General features: G+C 44.6%; 1 protein-coding gene across 2 annotated transcripts; it reads left to right on the top strand.

The window, feature by feature from the left end:
* The first annotated feature begins 3458 nt into the window (after positions 1-3458).
* Positions 3459-11318, top strand: NLRP10 (NLR family pyrin domain containing 10). Of its 2 annotated transcripts, none has more exons than XM_028516600.2 (3): positions 3459-3535; positions 7301-7610; positions 9317-11318. In XM_028516600.2, exons 2-3 carry the CDS (start codon positions 7331-7333, stop codon positions 10984-10986), a joined length of 1950 nt encoding a protein of 649 aa, XP_028372401.1. In that variant the 5' UTR covers positions 3459-3535; positions 7301-7330; the 3' UTR covers positions 10987-11318. The 2 variants fall into 2 exon arrangements, with proteins under 2 accessions (XP_028372401.1, XP_035884856.1); XM_036028963.1 differs by having other exon boundaries at positions 3466-3535; positions 7292-7610.
* Positions 11319-16976: the final 5658 nt, after the last annotated feature.

Below are 16976 nucleotides of genomic sequence, written 5' to 3'. Positions count from 1 at the left end.
GGGGTTGTTTCTTTGTTTTCTCATTGTTCGTGGGTTTCTTCTTGTTTCTTAAATTGATCCGTTCTGGTTCCCTGTAATTATGGTGTGAACTTCTGTGGTAGAATACTTGTGAGATTCAGTGGTGCAATGTCCTTTGTGTATCCTGGTGTTCACAGCTTCCCCCTACTCTTCTTTTGTGATCAGTTGGAGGAGTAAGGCGAAATGGTTTAAGACAGTAAGACAGTATACTATGATATTTACATTAGCAGCCGGTAGAGAAGAGATGGGTTATCCTTTGGCTCCTTATAGTGTTAACCATGATCCTCCACCCCACTATCCATGTTTTAGAAAGGATGGAAAGAGCGTAAGACTCTTATTTGGGACGAGAGGATTGTTAGTTGGATCTAGAAAGCTGTGAGGCTGTGGGAGGTCATATTCTAAGATAGGGTTGGATTAAAGATTATTATATAGGAGTAGTGTGTAAAAGAATAGAGACAACCCCCACACTAGTATAGTTCAGGAAATTGCAAAGTGGGCTGAGATCAGGTAGGGGTATTGAGTAATATTTACAATTGTATGGACTAGGTCTTATTAACAGTAATAGTAAAGTGACAGTCTTATGGCAGAATCGATGAGATCTAGGTAACAAGAATAAAGAGTATAGAACCTTGAGAGGTATATTAATGGAACACAGATGAAAGATAGTAAATTATCAACACACTGTGACTGAGATACCAGGGGGAACCTATCAAATGACAGTATAACCAACCAAGCAAAGAAGATTATACAGAAAGAAAAAGAATACCAAAATATTATTAAAATAAAAAATGTTGGAAAAGTGGGAAAAAGATAATACAAATTTACAGTAACTTGCAAGATTAAAACAAAACAAAAAAAAAGGAAAGAAAAGCAGAAGATGGAGTGCCGGAGAGATAAATTTGGAGTGGAAAGAATAATATTAGGATGAATGGAAGAGACACATAAGGGATTGCGAGATACAAAAATAATAAGAATTGAAAAACAAAATGTCACTTAAAACACAAGATAAAACCAATCAACCAAAAACAGCCACAAAAACCAAACCAAACCAAACCAAACCAAATTAAAAAAAAACCTCTTCTTGGTTTCTAACTGGCCAAACCAGTTTTTCTGATCTTGCTGGCTTCAGCTGGCTGAGGGACCTTTGAATTGCTTCTCTCTCTTCCCAGCGAGATCTCAGCAAGTCTCTCAGGTACCCTGGGCGCTCCTGAGCACACTCGCTCTCTGGAGCTCACTGCCACATTCTTCTGGACTCCGGGGTCCCTGCAGGGTTCCAGCTCTATAATCTCAGGAGGCACCTGCAATGTTTTGGGATTCACTGCGCCCTCCCTGGGAATCATAAAAGGGCGAGCCCCTCCACCAAACTTTTGAGATTTGGGCTCTAGGATTGCCCTAAGCGCTGCGACCCTTCAGGATCACAGCTCGCAAGTCAGGACTCCCGATGGGGCACGAGCTGAGCCCCTCCCGGCTCTGGGTTTTCCATCGATCTGCACTCCCACCGGGCCAGGGGTGTTGGCTCACCTCTCGGCTGCCCCTGGTTGGGCTGGCTGGAAATCCCTGAGTCACATACTGTAGGAACACACTAAGGGCTGCGTCCCCTCCAGGATCACAGCTCGAGAGTCAGGACTCCTGATGGGGCGCGAGCTGAGCCCTTCCCAGCTCTGGGTCTTCCACCAATCCGCTCTCTCACCAGGCTAGGGGTGCAGGCACACTTCCAGGCTGCCCCTGGACATGCTGGCTGGAGGCCCTCACCTCTCCCAGGTCTCTGGGTGGGTGTTCATAGTCCCTGGGCGATATTTTCCCAGTCCAACTGGCCAATCTGTTCCTTCAAGCAACACGTTCTCCCCTGGAGTTGCTCAACCCCCGAATTTGGGGGAGGGAGCAGCGACTCCCCTCTCCCAGGAGCCCTGAGGCAGACCCGGGAGCATCAGGCCTGGGAATTGCACACCCTAGACCCCGAGCTGATCCCTGGTTCCCTTTTGTCCTGAAGAAGTCTCCTTACCGTCTGGTTTTTCACTGATCGCAATAATTTTTGATGTCCTGCTTTCAAAAGTGATTCGGTAACCTAGTCCACTTGCTCTGTTTCTCCACTGATCCGTGAGTTTCCCTCCTCTTCACAGAAGCCGAGAAACACGCTGCCTAGAGTAAGGCCGCCATCTTCCCAAGTCTGGAGGGGCTTTAAGTATATTGTTAAACTAAGGGTCAAGGTCTAGAGGAGAAAGAATGATTGAATGTGCAAGTGTGAGTTAGAGGAGCCATGTAATGAAACAAGGCAGGAAGGGGAATGCAAATGGAGAAGCTTAGATGAGAGGGGTGGTCTTGGGCAGGGTGAGGGACATGCTGGAGAGACTGCCCTGGGCTATGACCTCCCTTATGGGTACCTAGGGGGATCCTGCCTTAGTCTGGGCTGATGCCCTGAAGTCATTCCATGGTGAGAAGTCCAGAGGAGAGAACCACCCCCGGAGAAGAGATGTTGCTGCCACAGCTGACCATGCACAACCTTGGGACCTCCTACTCATATGTGGATATGAGTTGGGTGTGGACACTTCATTGTCAAGAACTTTGCCTTTATATCGATGGTCTAAGAATTTTTCTTTTTTGTAGGAAAGGGTAAAGGGATGGATGAAGAATCAGAGATGCTTTGGAGAGGAAAGTGAAGTTGTAGGAGTTCCTGTCAAATCATGTTTTCCTCAGGAAAGTAGAGGCAAGGCAGTCTGGTCTGCTGAGAATGGCAGTGCAAGGGTGGGGTTCAGCCTTGGGTCAATGGGCAGTGTTTTGAAGAAGTGCAGAGAGTGAGCCATCAAAGGCACTCACTGATCAATTATGGGAGGACCCAGTGGAACCTGGAGACCTCAAGGATCTGGTCAGCTTTTGTATTTTTCTCCAGCCACATGGTTCAGGGGCAGGTGGAGAGAGATCTTTGTCATTGTCTTCCTAGGGATCCTGATTGTCCAGACAAGGGAGTGCATACATCCAGGATGCTGGCTTTTCAATGGCTGCTTAAGGGATCCAGGTAGGCTGAACCCTATTTATAGAATGAGTATATAAATGTGTGTGGGTATGTGTGTCCACACATGCTTGCCCATGCCATGCTTGCCCATGTGAGAGAGTGGGGAGGGAGGGAGAGATAAAGGGATGAGAAAGAGTGGGGAGAGGGAGAGAGAGAGCAAGTGAGAGCCAGAGAGCATGGTACCTATCAGCTAGTTTCATCAGTCTCTCTTGCTGACTTTCTGTTTTGTCTGCTCATTTCTCTTTTGTGCCTCTTTGTATCTCTTCTGACTGTTTCCACCCTTGGTCTCTGAGTCTTTTGTCTGCATCCCTTCCATTGTTGGGACTCAATTGTACCAGTTGTCAGTTCTGCCCACAGCCAGGCCAGGGTTAACAGGGAGGCAGATCTCATTTCATTTCCTGCCTCCACCCTCTAATTACAATGGGTTCTTTTGCATTTCAATTCTACTTCCTTCAGGAGTGATTCTCAGTCCCTGGCCCAGTGATCTCCAGACCTGGAGCCTTCACAGTAAGTGGTCTCCCTCCTCTCTTCTGTCACACGTGGGAGCCAGGAGGCTGTGCCTCACTCTATTTTCCCACCTAGGTCTCTTGGGCTTGGCTCTTTGCTGCCATGTTTCTGTCTCTAGCCTCAGCTTGAATAAGGCTCTGGGAGAGACTAAATCCCGTCCCTGCCTATTCTCCTGGACTCCAGGAGAACTCCCAGAGCAATGGGCAGGGGATGCTTGCAAGGGGTGGGGGAAATGTGCACGGGAGAGCCTTTCCCCCTCCTCACTGACCTCTCACCCTTAGGGGATGCTCTTATTCATCTTTCATGGAGAATACAGGGACCACCAGACATGACTACCCTCATCTTCTGACCATAAACCCCACAGACCTGCCTAGTTCTACCAAACAGCCTCTCTCACTCTCCTCAGACCTGGATGTTCTCTCCATCCTCCTGCCAAAGGCTTTGAATCCTATCCCAGTCCACATTCTCCATTCTCTCCTCTGGCACTTCTCTCTCTCTCACCAGCATTTCTAACCTGATTCCTTTGTTGGATGTTTTTGTTAGCATTTGCCACCTTCTCCCATGTTAAAACAAATAAAACCCTGTCTTCACTCCGATTACCTGAGAACCCCTCTGACTTCTTTTGCTGCCAAAGCTTCTTGAAAGATTTGTCTGGACAAGTTTTTCTTTTTGCATCTACACATCTCCACTTCTTTACCCCTATCCTTTTGTTGTTAACTTTTATTTTATCAGAGTGCCACATACTCATAGTTTAAAAAGACAATTAGAATTAAAAAGATTATGCTCCAAATAAAGTAGTTCTCTGGACTACCCCTCCTGCCACTATGCCAGTCTTTCTTCTGGGGGCATCTACTTTAGATTTTAAATGGTTTCTCCTTACATTTCTGCCCTTCTAATGCATGTATACCTTTACCTTCTGATTCATCAATTTTAGGCATTATCTATTGACTTCTAGGGTGGTCCACCATTATCCTTTCAGTATAGTTATACATTTTAGTTAAAACAATAGTCAGTGGTTGAATTATTATTTCTATGCAAATACTATGTACACCTGAGCGTTGTAACTTACTATTATGTAAATTTATTACTTTTATTTTCCCTTTGTTATTTTTTTCTAGAGCTAGTAATTTCCTTTTTTTACTTCCTTGTCTAGTTTTCTTGGTATTTATTGTTAGTTTTTCCCATACCTTCTAACAGCATCTCAGTAGGATTATTTTGAAGGTCAGTGACACCAGCAAATCTGTCGATTCCTTTTTCTGTGGAGAGGATTTTTCTGAGAACCCCATTCCGTTCTGTCAGGGCTCCCTGGGTCACTGGCTCTCCATGCCCACTGACCAGATGCCTTCTAGGACTTTGTTTTGCTCCTTGTTTGGGTTCCTGTTTCATGAAGCTCCTGTCTTCCTCCTTTTACACTTTGGTGGATGTGAGCACATCCTCCGGTGGTTTCAACAACTTTAAGAAAGGGTGTCGTGGCCAAGGATGTGGTGATGACAGTGCCCCAATTCCTTTGTTTCTCAAGTCAAACTGCCCAGCTTGGCCTGGAGTCAAGTTGTAGAGGAGGGCTGGGGTTACAGAGAGAGAGATGGAGGGTCTGCTGGGTTCGTTTTCTGTTGGTGACAGAAGAATTCATTCCTTTGGCTCCTCCCTTGTTTCTCAACTTTCATATGTGAGAAATGAGGTCAAATTCTCCTTTGGTGAGTTGTTCATCCAATGATAATCAGATGGCACGTGTGGGTGTTTATGCTTCTTCATCTGGTCTAGTCTCGTGTGTCCTAGGGCCTGGTAGGTTTTATACTTGATGTAAGGGTAGATGTGTAGGTATTCATATGTAGCCTTTTAATACCAGCCTCACTCAGCAAAAGTGAACTCGTGGATTTGGACCAGTGAACCAGGCCTGGCTCGGGAAGCTGTCTGATCAGAAAAGGGATCTGTTTCAGTCCAATCCCCAAGACCTTGCTTGTTGGGCTCCTGCTACAGCAAGCTCATCATCCCTGGCTCACCTCCAGCTCCCCGAGCCTACACCTACTAAACAGCCTAGAGGGCACATCTAGGCTGGCTCTAGTGATGTTGTCTCTCTCTCTCTCTAATTGATTTTTTGAGAGAGAGAGAAACATCGATTTGTTGTTCCACTTATTGATGCAGTTATTGATTCATTCTTGTATGTGCTCTGACCAGGGATCGAGCCTTGGTATATTGGGCCGCTGTTCTAACCACCTGAGCTACCAGCCAGAGCTAGTGCTGTCTTCTCTTGTTCTTTCCTGAATTAGCTCTGCTAACAACAGACATTTGCAGGGGAGCCTGAGACTTAATTGTAAATTGCTCCTGCATCCACCAGCCTTCATTTCTACATTGCCCTATGACTTGCAGCCAAAGTCCCTGTATCCTAACATATTGCTAAAGTTTTCTCTCCTTTTGCTATATAGTCAAAATGCTGATATTTGAATCAACAACTTTCCTCATTCCCAAATACCTTGTGCTCACTCTCAGACATTTTACTACTGAGATGGAGTCCCCACTGGCGTTAGATCACAGGTGTAATCCTAAACTCTGAAAGCTTCCTATCAATTGTTGATTTTCTTTCTCTGGAGACTGCCACCCTACCAAAACTATAGTTCTCTGTGTCAGACACACCTGAAGACCTTGCTCTTCTGTCTCTGCTGCTTTTATCTCTACATATCTCTTCAGCTCTGGGTAGCATTTAGTCTAACTACCTCGCTTCTTTCTGTGCCTGTCTACTTTGTCTTCCCGTTTTCATCTCTTTCTGTCTCTGTATTTATCCAGGTCATAGACCAGCATTTAAATCTTGCTTCTGTGCCCACTTGTCTAGCTCTGGAAAATTCTGAAAATCTTTCAGATTCTGAAAGATTTGACTGTCAAATTTCTCGTCTGGAGGCACCCCAAGACAATTTCTGTGATGGGCAAAAGGCATAATATATGCTAATCACCCAGCACAAAGTGAGCCCTCAAAACTGTCATTTCTTTCTATTTATTTACTTAATTTATTTTTTAAAAAAAGATCTAATTTATTTTTAGAGAGAGGGGAAAGGAGGGAGAAGAAAAGGGAGAGAAACATCAATGTGAGAGAGAAACTTTGATCAGTTACCTGTTGCATGTGCCCCCAACCAGGGACCTGGACTGTGTCTTGACCAGGAATCAAACTAGTGACCTTTTTGTTTGTGAGATGATGCCTGACCCTCTGAGCCATGCCATTTAGGGTTGCTGCCATTTCTTTGATCATGTTTTGAACTTGTCTCCTTATCTGAATGAGAAGACTTCCAGCTTTGAAATCCTGTGTGTTACTGAGTCCATGAGGCTGATACGTGAGGCCAATGGGCTTATGAGTATAGAGTTTTTTTACCTTCTTGCCTGAAGTCCCAGAAAAATATAATTGTTTTTTTTTAATCCAAACTGTTTAAAAGGGATCTGTTTAAAGGGATACAGGGCCTGCTAAACAATATGTGTGAGAGGGAAGGAGGAGGGGAGGAGAAAGATAGATAGATAGATAGAGAGAGAGATCAACACATCCACATACCTTATTTCTATTTACCACAGAGACAATAATGAAAAAGCAGTCAGGGAATTTTCCTGGTCATTCCCTGCCTTTCTTAGAACTTGGCATGCATCTCTCTCCTTAACTTGTGCTCATTAGCTTGCCAAGCACCCAGAAAGCAGGGCAGACTGAGGCACCTCAGGCTGCTCTTCTCTCAGCAGTTGGATCTCTCCTCTCCTCACCTCTTACCCCAACCCCTTCTCCAGGTCACACAGGTCTGAACTTGACACTTCATACTGAATACCATGGCCCTGGACAGCAATCCGAGGGAGGCATTGCTTTGGGCCTTGAGTGATCTTAACGAACATGACTTCAAGATATTAAAGTTCCACTTACGGGATAGAACCCTGCTTGCGGGCCAAGGGCTGGCCCGAGGGGAGCTGGAGGGCCTGAGTCGGGTGGACCTGGCTTCTCGGCTGATTTCGATGTACGGCGCACAGGAGGCTGTGAAAGTGGTGCTCAAGGTCCTGGAGGTCATGAACTTATTAGAACTTGTAGACCAGCTCAGCCACATTTGCCTAAATGGTGAGTATAGCAGGGGACAAGGGGAGGCCAGGGTGGCATTGGGACTCCCCTGCCCCCATGACATTTCCAAAAACTTTCCAGTGCCTGAGGGTCCTAGTGGTCCTACTAGTCTCCAGCTGAAGACTCTGACAACTGTGGGGTGAGGGGCCTGAGCCAAGGGTGGCGATTTATTTACAGAAAGACTAGGGTATCCTTTGGCCACTATGCCCCACCTCCTATCTCTAGTTGTAGTTCCACAGAGGGGGAGACTATGGAGAACGGGGCTTAAAGATTGGGGGCGTGTTGGTGAAGGGTTTCCACTAACCAGCAGGATGCGCCCCAGACCTCTCCCCAGCTGCTCTCCTGGCAGGCAGCTCAGGCTGACTCTCAGCAAGGACAGCCTGCACCTGTGCCTGGCTCTCTCAAGAAACTGGTGGTCTGACAGTGCCCCAGAGAGTGGGGTGGGCATGAAGCCCCATCCTATCCCTTCTGGTGGAGTGCTGAGGAGAGAGTGTCTGCTGATGCCCATGCTCCCTCTGCGGGCTCCTTTCATACCCGAGAACTCCTCTGATGCCCCTGTGAGGTTCCACAGACTCAGGGTCATGGCTCCTGATCAGGGGCTGGTTTGTCTATAGTGCCACCTGGCCTGATCTTTACCTAGAACAGGCTCCTATGGCTTCCCCATCTCACAGCTTCCCTTCCCTTTGTCCTCTCTTCTCTCACCATTTCAATTGGGGACGTTTCATATGCACACTCATTCATGCACATGGAGGCTTTTGCACATACACATATTCTTACTAACACATACTTGCTGATGCACACTGACATGCCTTCTCTACAGAAAAATATATGAGCTTCCGTAAGCACACTCCCATGAGTGTGTGTGGAGACAAGCACTCACCCCTTCCCACAGATATTCACACACTAAACACACCTTGCACACTTGTACACATGAACATCATACATGCAAATGCACACATGCATGCACACATATTCATATATATATGTACAGTGGTCCCTCCCCATGAAGCTGTAAGTATTGGGTTGGCCAAAAAGTTCATTTAATTTTTTCCATCAGAGGGCCCTAGTAGCTCTTAGTTGTCTTTAACTTCTTCCAAAACATTTTTTTAGGCTGTATTGTCACAGCTGTCATATCAGTGTGCATTAAAAACTAATCAAAATTGTTGAATATTTGTGTAGCTATTTTTATATTGAAGGTAGAAGAAAATAAGCAACATTTTTAGCATATCGTGCTTCATTATTTCAAGAAAGGTAAAAATGCAACTGAAATGCAAAAAAAAAAGATTTGTGCAGTGTGTGCAAAAGGTGCTGTGACTGATTGAATGTATCAAAAATGTTTTGCAATGTTTCATGCTGGAGATTTCTTGCTGGACGTGTTCCGTGGTTGGTTAGACCAGCTGAAGTTAATAGCAATCAAATCGAGACATTACTTGAGAACAATCAATGTTCACCATGTGGGAGACAGCTGACATACTCACAATATCCAAATCAGTAAAGTTATTAGTAAAAATGAAAAATGTATCTTTTATTTTATGGAAAAAAAACCCCACAGAAACATTTTTGGCCAACCCAATAAAACCTTCATGGAGATACAAGTTAGAGAGCATAGAATATGAGACTAAAGAGCAGAGTCCAGAATTTGAAGGGTTATTTTGTCTTTTTTGTATTGCCATCTCACCACCTAATACCCCACGTGTTTGGCTCAGATTACAGAGACGTATACCGAGAGTATGTGCGCTGCCTGGAGGAGAGGCAAGAAGAGGGAGTCAGCCGCAGCTACAACCAGCTGCTCCTGGTGGCCAAGCCCAGCTCAGGGAGTGTCCCCCAGGAGCAGGAGCTGGACTCTGTCACGGTGGAGGCTCTATTTGATTCAGGGGAAGAGCCCAACCAAGGCCCACCCATAGTGGTGCTACAAGGGTCGGCTGGTACTGGAAAGACAACACTGGCAAAAAAACTGGTCCTGGACTGGGCCACTGGCAGCTTGTACCCAGGCCGGTTTGATTATGTCTTTTATGTGAGCTGCAGAGAAGTGGTCCTGCTGCCAGAGGGCACGCTGGACCAGCTCCTCATCTGGTGTTGTGGGGACAATAAAGCACCTGTCACAGAGATTCGGAGGCAGCCGGAGCGGCTCCTGTTCATCCTAGACGGCTACGATGAGCTACAGAGGCCTTTTGCAGCAAGGCTGAGGAGGCTGGGACCCAGCCGCACAGAGGACGTCCTGCACCGTCTAATTAGGAGAGAGGTACTTCCCACGTCCTCCCTTCTCATCACCACTCGGCCTCTGGCTTTGCGGAACCTGCAGTCCTTGCTGAAACAACCACGCCATGTCCATGTCCTGGGCTTCTCTGATGATGAGAAGGAGAAGTATCTCCACTCATACTTCACAGATGAGGAGCAAACCAAAAAGGCCATTGACTTTGTACGTAGAAATGACGTTCTCTACAAAGCATGTCAGGTTCCAGGCCTTTGCTGGGTGGTCTGCTCCTGGCTGAAGGGGCAGATGGAAAGAGGTGGAGAGTTCCCAGAGATTCTCAGTAATGACACTGACATCTTCATGGCCTATGTCTCCACCTTTCTGCCACCTACTGACAATGAGGGCTGCCCTGAGCTTACCCGACACAAGGTCCTGAGGGGTCTGTGCTCCTTGGCAGCTCAGGGGATCCAGCACCAGCGGTTCCTGTTTGAAGAAGCTGACCTCAAGAAGCACAATTTGGATGGGTCCAGCCTTGCTGCTTTCCTGAGCAGCCACGATTACCAAGAGGGACTTGATATCAAGAAATTCTACAGCTTCCGCCACATCAGCTTCCAGGAATTTTTTCATGCCATGTCCTACCTGGTGAAACAGGACCAGAGCCAGCTGGGGGGAGAGACCCTCAGAGAAGTGACTAGGCTGATGGATGACAAGGGGCAGGCAGGGAATGAGGAGATGACCCTCAGTATGCAGTTCTTACTGGACATGTCAAAAAAAGAGAGTTCCTCAATCTTTGAGCTAACATTCTGCTTTAAAATTTCCCCTTCAATAAAGCAGGATCTGAAGAACTTCAAAGAACAAATGAACTCTATAAAGCACAACAGGACCTGGGATTTGGAATTCAACCTGTATGAGTCGACAAGGAATCTGGTAAAGAGTGTTCAGATGAGTGACGTAGCATTTAAGATGCAACATTCGAACAAAGGAAAATCTGACAGCAGGAAAACATGTTTCAAAACCCGACTGAGTAAAGCAAAGAAAGAGGAGCAAAAATGTCCAGTTGTGGACAAAGGTAGCATAACAGGGACACAGAAGAAGGCTTCTAATGGAAAAGACAGAGAAAGGGAAGGGGAACTAGAGACAAGGAGGGCAGGAGGACAGGAAGAAGAGAAATGGAGACACTAGAGCTGAAGGGGGATGGTGGGATAGAGAGACAAGAGGATGGGGGAGAGAGTGGAAAGGAATGGAGAGATGTGAGGTTAGACTAATGGGCACAAGGAGTGGAAGGACAGAGGAGCAAATGGAAAGGAGAAGTAGAAAAAGATCAGACTTGGAAGATAGGACTTGGGGATTTGAAGCCACATGAATGGGTCCTAGGAACAATCACAGGTGTCAACAATGACTCAAGTTCAGTTATTTAGCACTCCCCACCCCACACCCAGGCTGTCTGTAACTTCCCAAAGTGCAGAGTCTGACATTTGACTCTTTCCTGTAAAATAAACTCCTTAATATAATACAATGTGGATTGTGCTCATTCTGTAAGATTAGATAATGTGAAGCATATCAGTGTCAATATTTAAAGGAGATACTGTACTGCTATATAATGGAGAGAGAGAAATCAGGTCGTGCTCTGACCGAGGCTGGGACCAGCAACCTTTTGGTGCACAGGGCAACATTCTGATGAACTAAGCCACCTGGCTAGGGCAAACTTTGGTCTTAGAAGCTGTACTGTGACTTGACTTACCTCTATGCTAATAACAGGCCACTGTTGTCTCCAGCTGTATGTACCATTAACAGACTTTTGTTTTTGGAAAGACCATTGATTTCCAAGCACTAACTCATAATCTCTTTCTCCTTTGGTTCCCTCTGCATAAAAAAGAAGGAGGAAAGGAATTACAGATTTAGGTGTGTGGTCAGTTCCTAACTCCCTCATCATCGATGAGGAAATTTAATCCAGGAGCCCCATTCATTTCCAGGGTTTGTAGAAGCCCTGGAAGACTGTGAGCACCGTGAATGCGCTCCCATCCTGGCTGTGGCAGCTGGCTCCTGTGTGACCAAGAGTGCTGTCGCTGTCTGGGACTCCAGTGTGCCACAGAAAGTTACAGGCGCGTTTCTTGGCTTCTCACACATTTTTATTCCTGTCATGACTCCTTATCAGTTGATTCCATGTATACCAGTCCAAAGATAGCAATCTGCTGGATGCATCCAGACATCTGAATCCAAGGGAACTCCGCCCTGAGTGGTTGACTTGGCATGCCATGGCACCAATTATTATTAACTCTTCTTCTCACAGGGAATTCAGTGACACTATATTTCATAATTATATACATAGCATGTTGAACACAGATTGCCTACCTATAACATAGAATATGTATTATAGGAAACAGTATGTGTGTGCATGTACTTATCTGAAGAGCAATTTGTACTGTATCACTGAGCTACGCTGTGTTGACCCCTAACAAGCTTGGATGTTCTCAGCAGGCCAACTCCTGAGTGCCATAGAGAATTTGGGAACAATGAAACAATGAAGGTGCCCAGTCACATTGCTGGATTTTCATGCAGCCAAGGAGATCTGTTTAAAAAAATAAACACAGTTTTAACATCCAGTTGAGGTTTAGACATTATTTCAACTTAGGATTCACATTCAGTTCAAACTAGCTTTAGCAAAAATTAAATGATTTACTGTATTCAATTAAATAAAAAAACTGACTTCCAGTTTTAGGTACGTCATGCTCATTCTAACAACACCATCAAGGCTTTCACTCTTTTTCCTCTCAGTCCTTTTTGTAGCTACCTTTGGCTCTTATTTCAGAAAGTAACCTTTATGCGTTAGAGAAGGTGGCCTTAGGAACTTCAACTTAAACCATCCTTATTAGTCAATAATCCCAAAAGAAGAGATTAATCTTTACTAATAGCTTTAGCAGGGAAGTTGGGGGAGGGTTCTGACCTGACCCTGGGTACATGCCATGCCTTGAACAGTCCTTGTGGTCTGGGAGATGAACTTCTCTGACTGACTAGACTTGACTTTCAAGGCCTAGGTCACATAGCCATACTTTCCAGGTCATTTTGCCATGCCCCTAGAGCTGAGTAAGAAAGAATCAACATCTCCAGAAATGCACAGAATGGGAGAGTGACTCCCCAAAAGATAGCATTTTGAACAGAAAAAGAAAAGAGTATGTCGCACAGATACAGTGTGTCTGATGGATTGGGGTTCCCTGAGGGTCTGGGTGAAAGGGAGAGACAATGAGCACCCTGTGTGTAGAAGTCTGGATGTCTGGGCCCAACCAGGCTAGAGGGCCTGGAGGTCAGAGGGGGTAGTGATTCCAGGAACAGAGAGAGTCTGGGCCCACCTGTTCTTTACGTAGCCTCCCTCTGAGGAGTGGGAGGTATGAACCATGGGAAAGAGAAATCTGTGGCCAAAAGGAAGCTCTTCCATCCTTAGGGAAGTGCTGTAGGAACTCCTAAAAGAGTGGGGTTTCAGAGTGGTAGGTGGAGGAGGGTGTCAGGCAAAATACAAGAAACCAGTTAATTTGAATTTCAGATAATATTTTGGCACAAGATAAACTTACACTAAAATTACTCGTTTATCTGAAATTTAAATTTAAATCTGAATCCTGTGTTTTTATTTGCTCAATCTGGCAACCCCAAGTGGAGGAGGCTGGTGGTGGAGTGGGCTGCAGCTGTAAGCCACATGAGGAAGACGTCAGCCACTGCAGCTCCAGTTAGTTCTGAAATCCTGCCTGACTCTCCTCTCCTTCCCTGGGACTTTTAAAAAGAAAATGGCCTTTTGTAGAACTCACAGGCTGGTGGGGCTCCTGCAACAGGTTAAAAATGTGAGTGTGCTTGGTACTATTTGGGGAAGAGTTGCTAGGACAAGACTGAACTTACATTAGTAAATCTGTGGCAACTTTGAGGTTGGGTCTGTGTGCTGTGTGACAATTGCCTGTACTGTCCAGTGAACTCTGGAACACAGTTACCAGGTAAGGATTGGATGGCAGAAAGTGCAGTAAGTGGGAAGTGTGTGGGGTGGCTTGGCACTTACAGAGAACAGTCAATCGATTCTACCTGTTACCTGCTTTTAGTGTGTCTTTTTTATATCAGTATGTGGACAGATGTGGATAAAAATGGAATTAAGCTTGCTACACTCAGGGTACAGGCAGAATACTTGTTATACATTTTTTACCCCTTCCCAAAATGCACACGGGTACCACCATAGGCCCTCCCTTTCTAATTAAAGTATGGGGATACTTTTTCTTGGTTTCCATCCAGAGGCAAGGATTTTTGTGCACCTCTCTGAAATGGGATTTGTCTTGTTCCTGTCATTCCTAAGGGGCCACTTTAGAGTCATTTTTGAATGCTGCAAACCTCATTCTTAGGATTACTTCTAACACTCTTTGCCCAAAGATCTGTTCCCCTGCTCATTTTTGGAAATGGGCCTCTTTCTATATTTCTCCTGTATAAAGCAACTGGAAAGTTTTCTTTACACTAAAATTTTCTTATGCAATTAGAAGAAGAGGTCTGGGAAATGGCTAGAAATTGGAAGAGGGAAAATTGGTTAGTTCCAACAGGTTTTTATGCGAGTCTTAGGATTTTCTATAGATAAGATCATATGACCTGTAAATAGTGACAATTTGACTTGTTCTGTTTTGATTTGGATGTCTTTTATTTCTTTTTCTTGCCTGATTGCTCTGGCTAGGACTTCCACTACTATATTGAATAAGAGTGGTGAGAATGGGCATCCTTGTATTATTCCCAATCTTAGAGAAAACACTTTCAATCTTTCACCGTTAAGTGTGATGTCAGCTGTGGGTTTGTTGTATACAGCCTTTATTATATTGAGGTATGTTCCTTCTGCACCAAATTTGTTGAGGGCTGCTGCCCCCATCTTGGCCACTGGTGGGGCTTCAACATGAACACCTGTCAGACCCTAGTACTGTCAGGCACTGCACTGAGGATTTTCTGCATCTATTTTTTTTGACATGGTTGTTACTGACAATGCTCTTTCTCAGACAATTTAGAATTTCTACTTCTAATTTTTGGAACATTGGAAGAAATGCAACCCTTTCCTTATCACAGAAAAGGATAGTTACTGAATTCACTGCCTGCTGATGGGACTTAATCTGTTGCTTTCCTTCTCATTTCCAGGTCCCAGTCATTGTCCTACCATGCCAGAAGGTGACTAAGGCATCAATACAGGGCTCTTAGCAATGTCTTTAAGGTTGGACTCTCAGCCTGTTCAGTGAAGGGAGAGTCAACCACAAGAATACCCTGTCATTAATAGAATGTGGGGCTATTTATCCCTTAGATTCTTTTATACTCTTTTCCCCATGACTGCTGGGCTTGAGAACCAGCCTCAAAGTGTGCAAAATCCTTGAAATGATTCATTTATGGACTTTCTTTGACCTAATTTTTATTTATTCTCCATCCTCTTTTGCCAAGATTTGAAATTCTCTCTTCTTTACCTGCCACATCCATGTCCTCCAGGACTTATCAATGTGCCCTGAAGTACCTTTTGTTTTGTTCATTCTTTCTGCTCTCTTTACCTATACTTCCAGTCTGTCTTGCCAAAACAACTAATGAAATCTGGTTGGGTCTCAGCTTTCATCTTCCTCTTTGTATTCATATAATAATTTAATATAGACAGTGTGCTTTCTCATATATGTATGTAGAGGCATTTGAGCGTGACTTGCCATCATTCATCAGCATTATTCTCCTGCCAGCAGTACCTTCATTTATCTTGGGGAATTTTTTCATTAAACCTTTTTAGGTATGCATAGCTGGGGTTAGTACTATCCCCAGTTATGGGGTAGAAACCATGAAAAGTACATAGTGAGCAGCATTTCTCAGCTTTGTCACAGCCACAGTGTCTGGTGTATGATTTCACAGGTGATCTCACAATAGTGAATGATATGGGACAAGTCCTTGGATTGGTTTTTGTGAGTGAGAATCTTGTTTTCTGTAGGATAACTAGTATGTTCCTCATAACACACAGATTAGAGAAGATGTATCTCTAAGTGTTTTTGGCAACCCTAGTGCCTGCCTCTAGGAGGGGAGAGCTTCCTGGAGATTGTCACCTATTCTAGGAAAGCAGAGATGAGAAACAGAGGAAGAAAACCCATCCAGGTCCTGGTTACATCATCTGGGTTCCAGATAAAGCCATGCCTGAAGAGTCATTCATCCCTGAATTCTGCTGGAACTGAGCCAGTGGTCTCACTGATTATTCAAATCAGTATAGACTGAACTCTGAGTCCTCTGATTCTTATACATACCCTGTGAAATTAATAACATTATCTTTATTTTAGCAGAAAGGTAAGAGAGCCAAAGAAGTTATGTATTTACTTGAAGTCATATAACTAGTTCAGATGTTTTGACTTTCAAATTAAAAAGCTCCAACTATAAAATCATCTGAATGACACCCTATGCCCCCTCCCCTCAATTTTCAGTGTTTCTACATTTCTACTAGAAGACATAGAACATTTTGGGAATGCCATTTAGGCTTTCCACAAAGGAACTTCAGTCTACTTGCTTCAGTGTGTTTCCTATCATTGCAGAAACTGTCTACCCCAGGCAATCAGAACTTCTGTCTAGATCACCCTGACTTTGCTCACACCCTCACCCCTTCCTCCCCACTTCACTCTGCTTATTTACTAACTTTCACTCAGCCTCTGCTTTCATTTCTTAAGTGGTGGGAGAGGCCATGGTGGAATTGAGTCTCTTGAGTGAAGAGCTGTTGATTCCCCGTGGAAACCTGAAACGTGTTTCTCTAAGTATGTGCATTGAGCTTTCTTATATCCATATGGGAGAGTCTACATAAACTGAGTGTAAGTTATCCAGAGAAGGATTCTCCCAAGGCAACAACTCAATGCCATATAATGTCATGAAATCAGTCCATTGAATTGCTGAGTTGTATTTATGGGAGAGTTTTTATTTTTTTAACTAAAAAGGTGAAACCTGATTAAATGGGATGAAAATCAGATGCAGTCAATAGGTCAGGTTCTGCTTATGTAAATGACACTGGGTTTACCATTTATAGTTCACATGACAATTGGGCATATTTGTCAAGTGATATCTCAGTGCTAAGGTAAGGATGTCAACTACTCTGCCTTTCATATCCATGTATCCCATCATTTGGTTAATGATTAGGGCTGTAAGTGGTTTGCTTTCATGAATCATCA

This window comes from Phyllostomus discolor, chromosome 6, assembly GCF_004126475.2.
Source record: "Phyllostomus discolor isolate MPI-MPIP mPhyDis1 chromosome 6, mPhyDis1.pri.v3, whole genome shotgun sequence".
In the NCBI taxonomy this organism is placed as follows: Eukaryota; Metazoa; Chordata; class Mammalia; order Chiroptera; family Phyllostomidae; genus Phyllostomus; species Phyllostomus discolor.
This window is presented reverse-complemented; position numbering and strand designations above follow the sequence as displayed.

Bases quoted from the DNA above. Each gene is read 5' to 3' on its own strand.
- NLRP10 (XM_028516600.2), top strand. From the start codon at position 7,331: ATGGCCCTGGACAGCAATCCGAGGGAGGCATTGCTTTGGGCCTTGAGT. The intron at 7,611-9,316 runs GTGAGTATAGCA...TGTTTGGCTCAG, and splicing joins CAGCCACATTTGCCTAAATG to ATTACAGAGACGTATACCGA.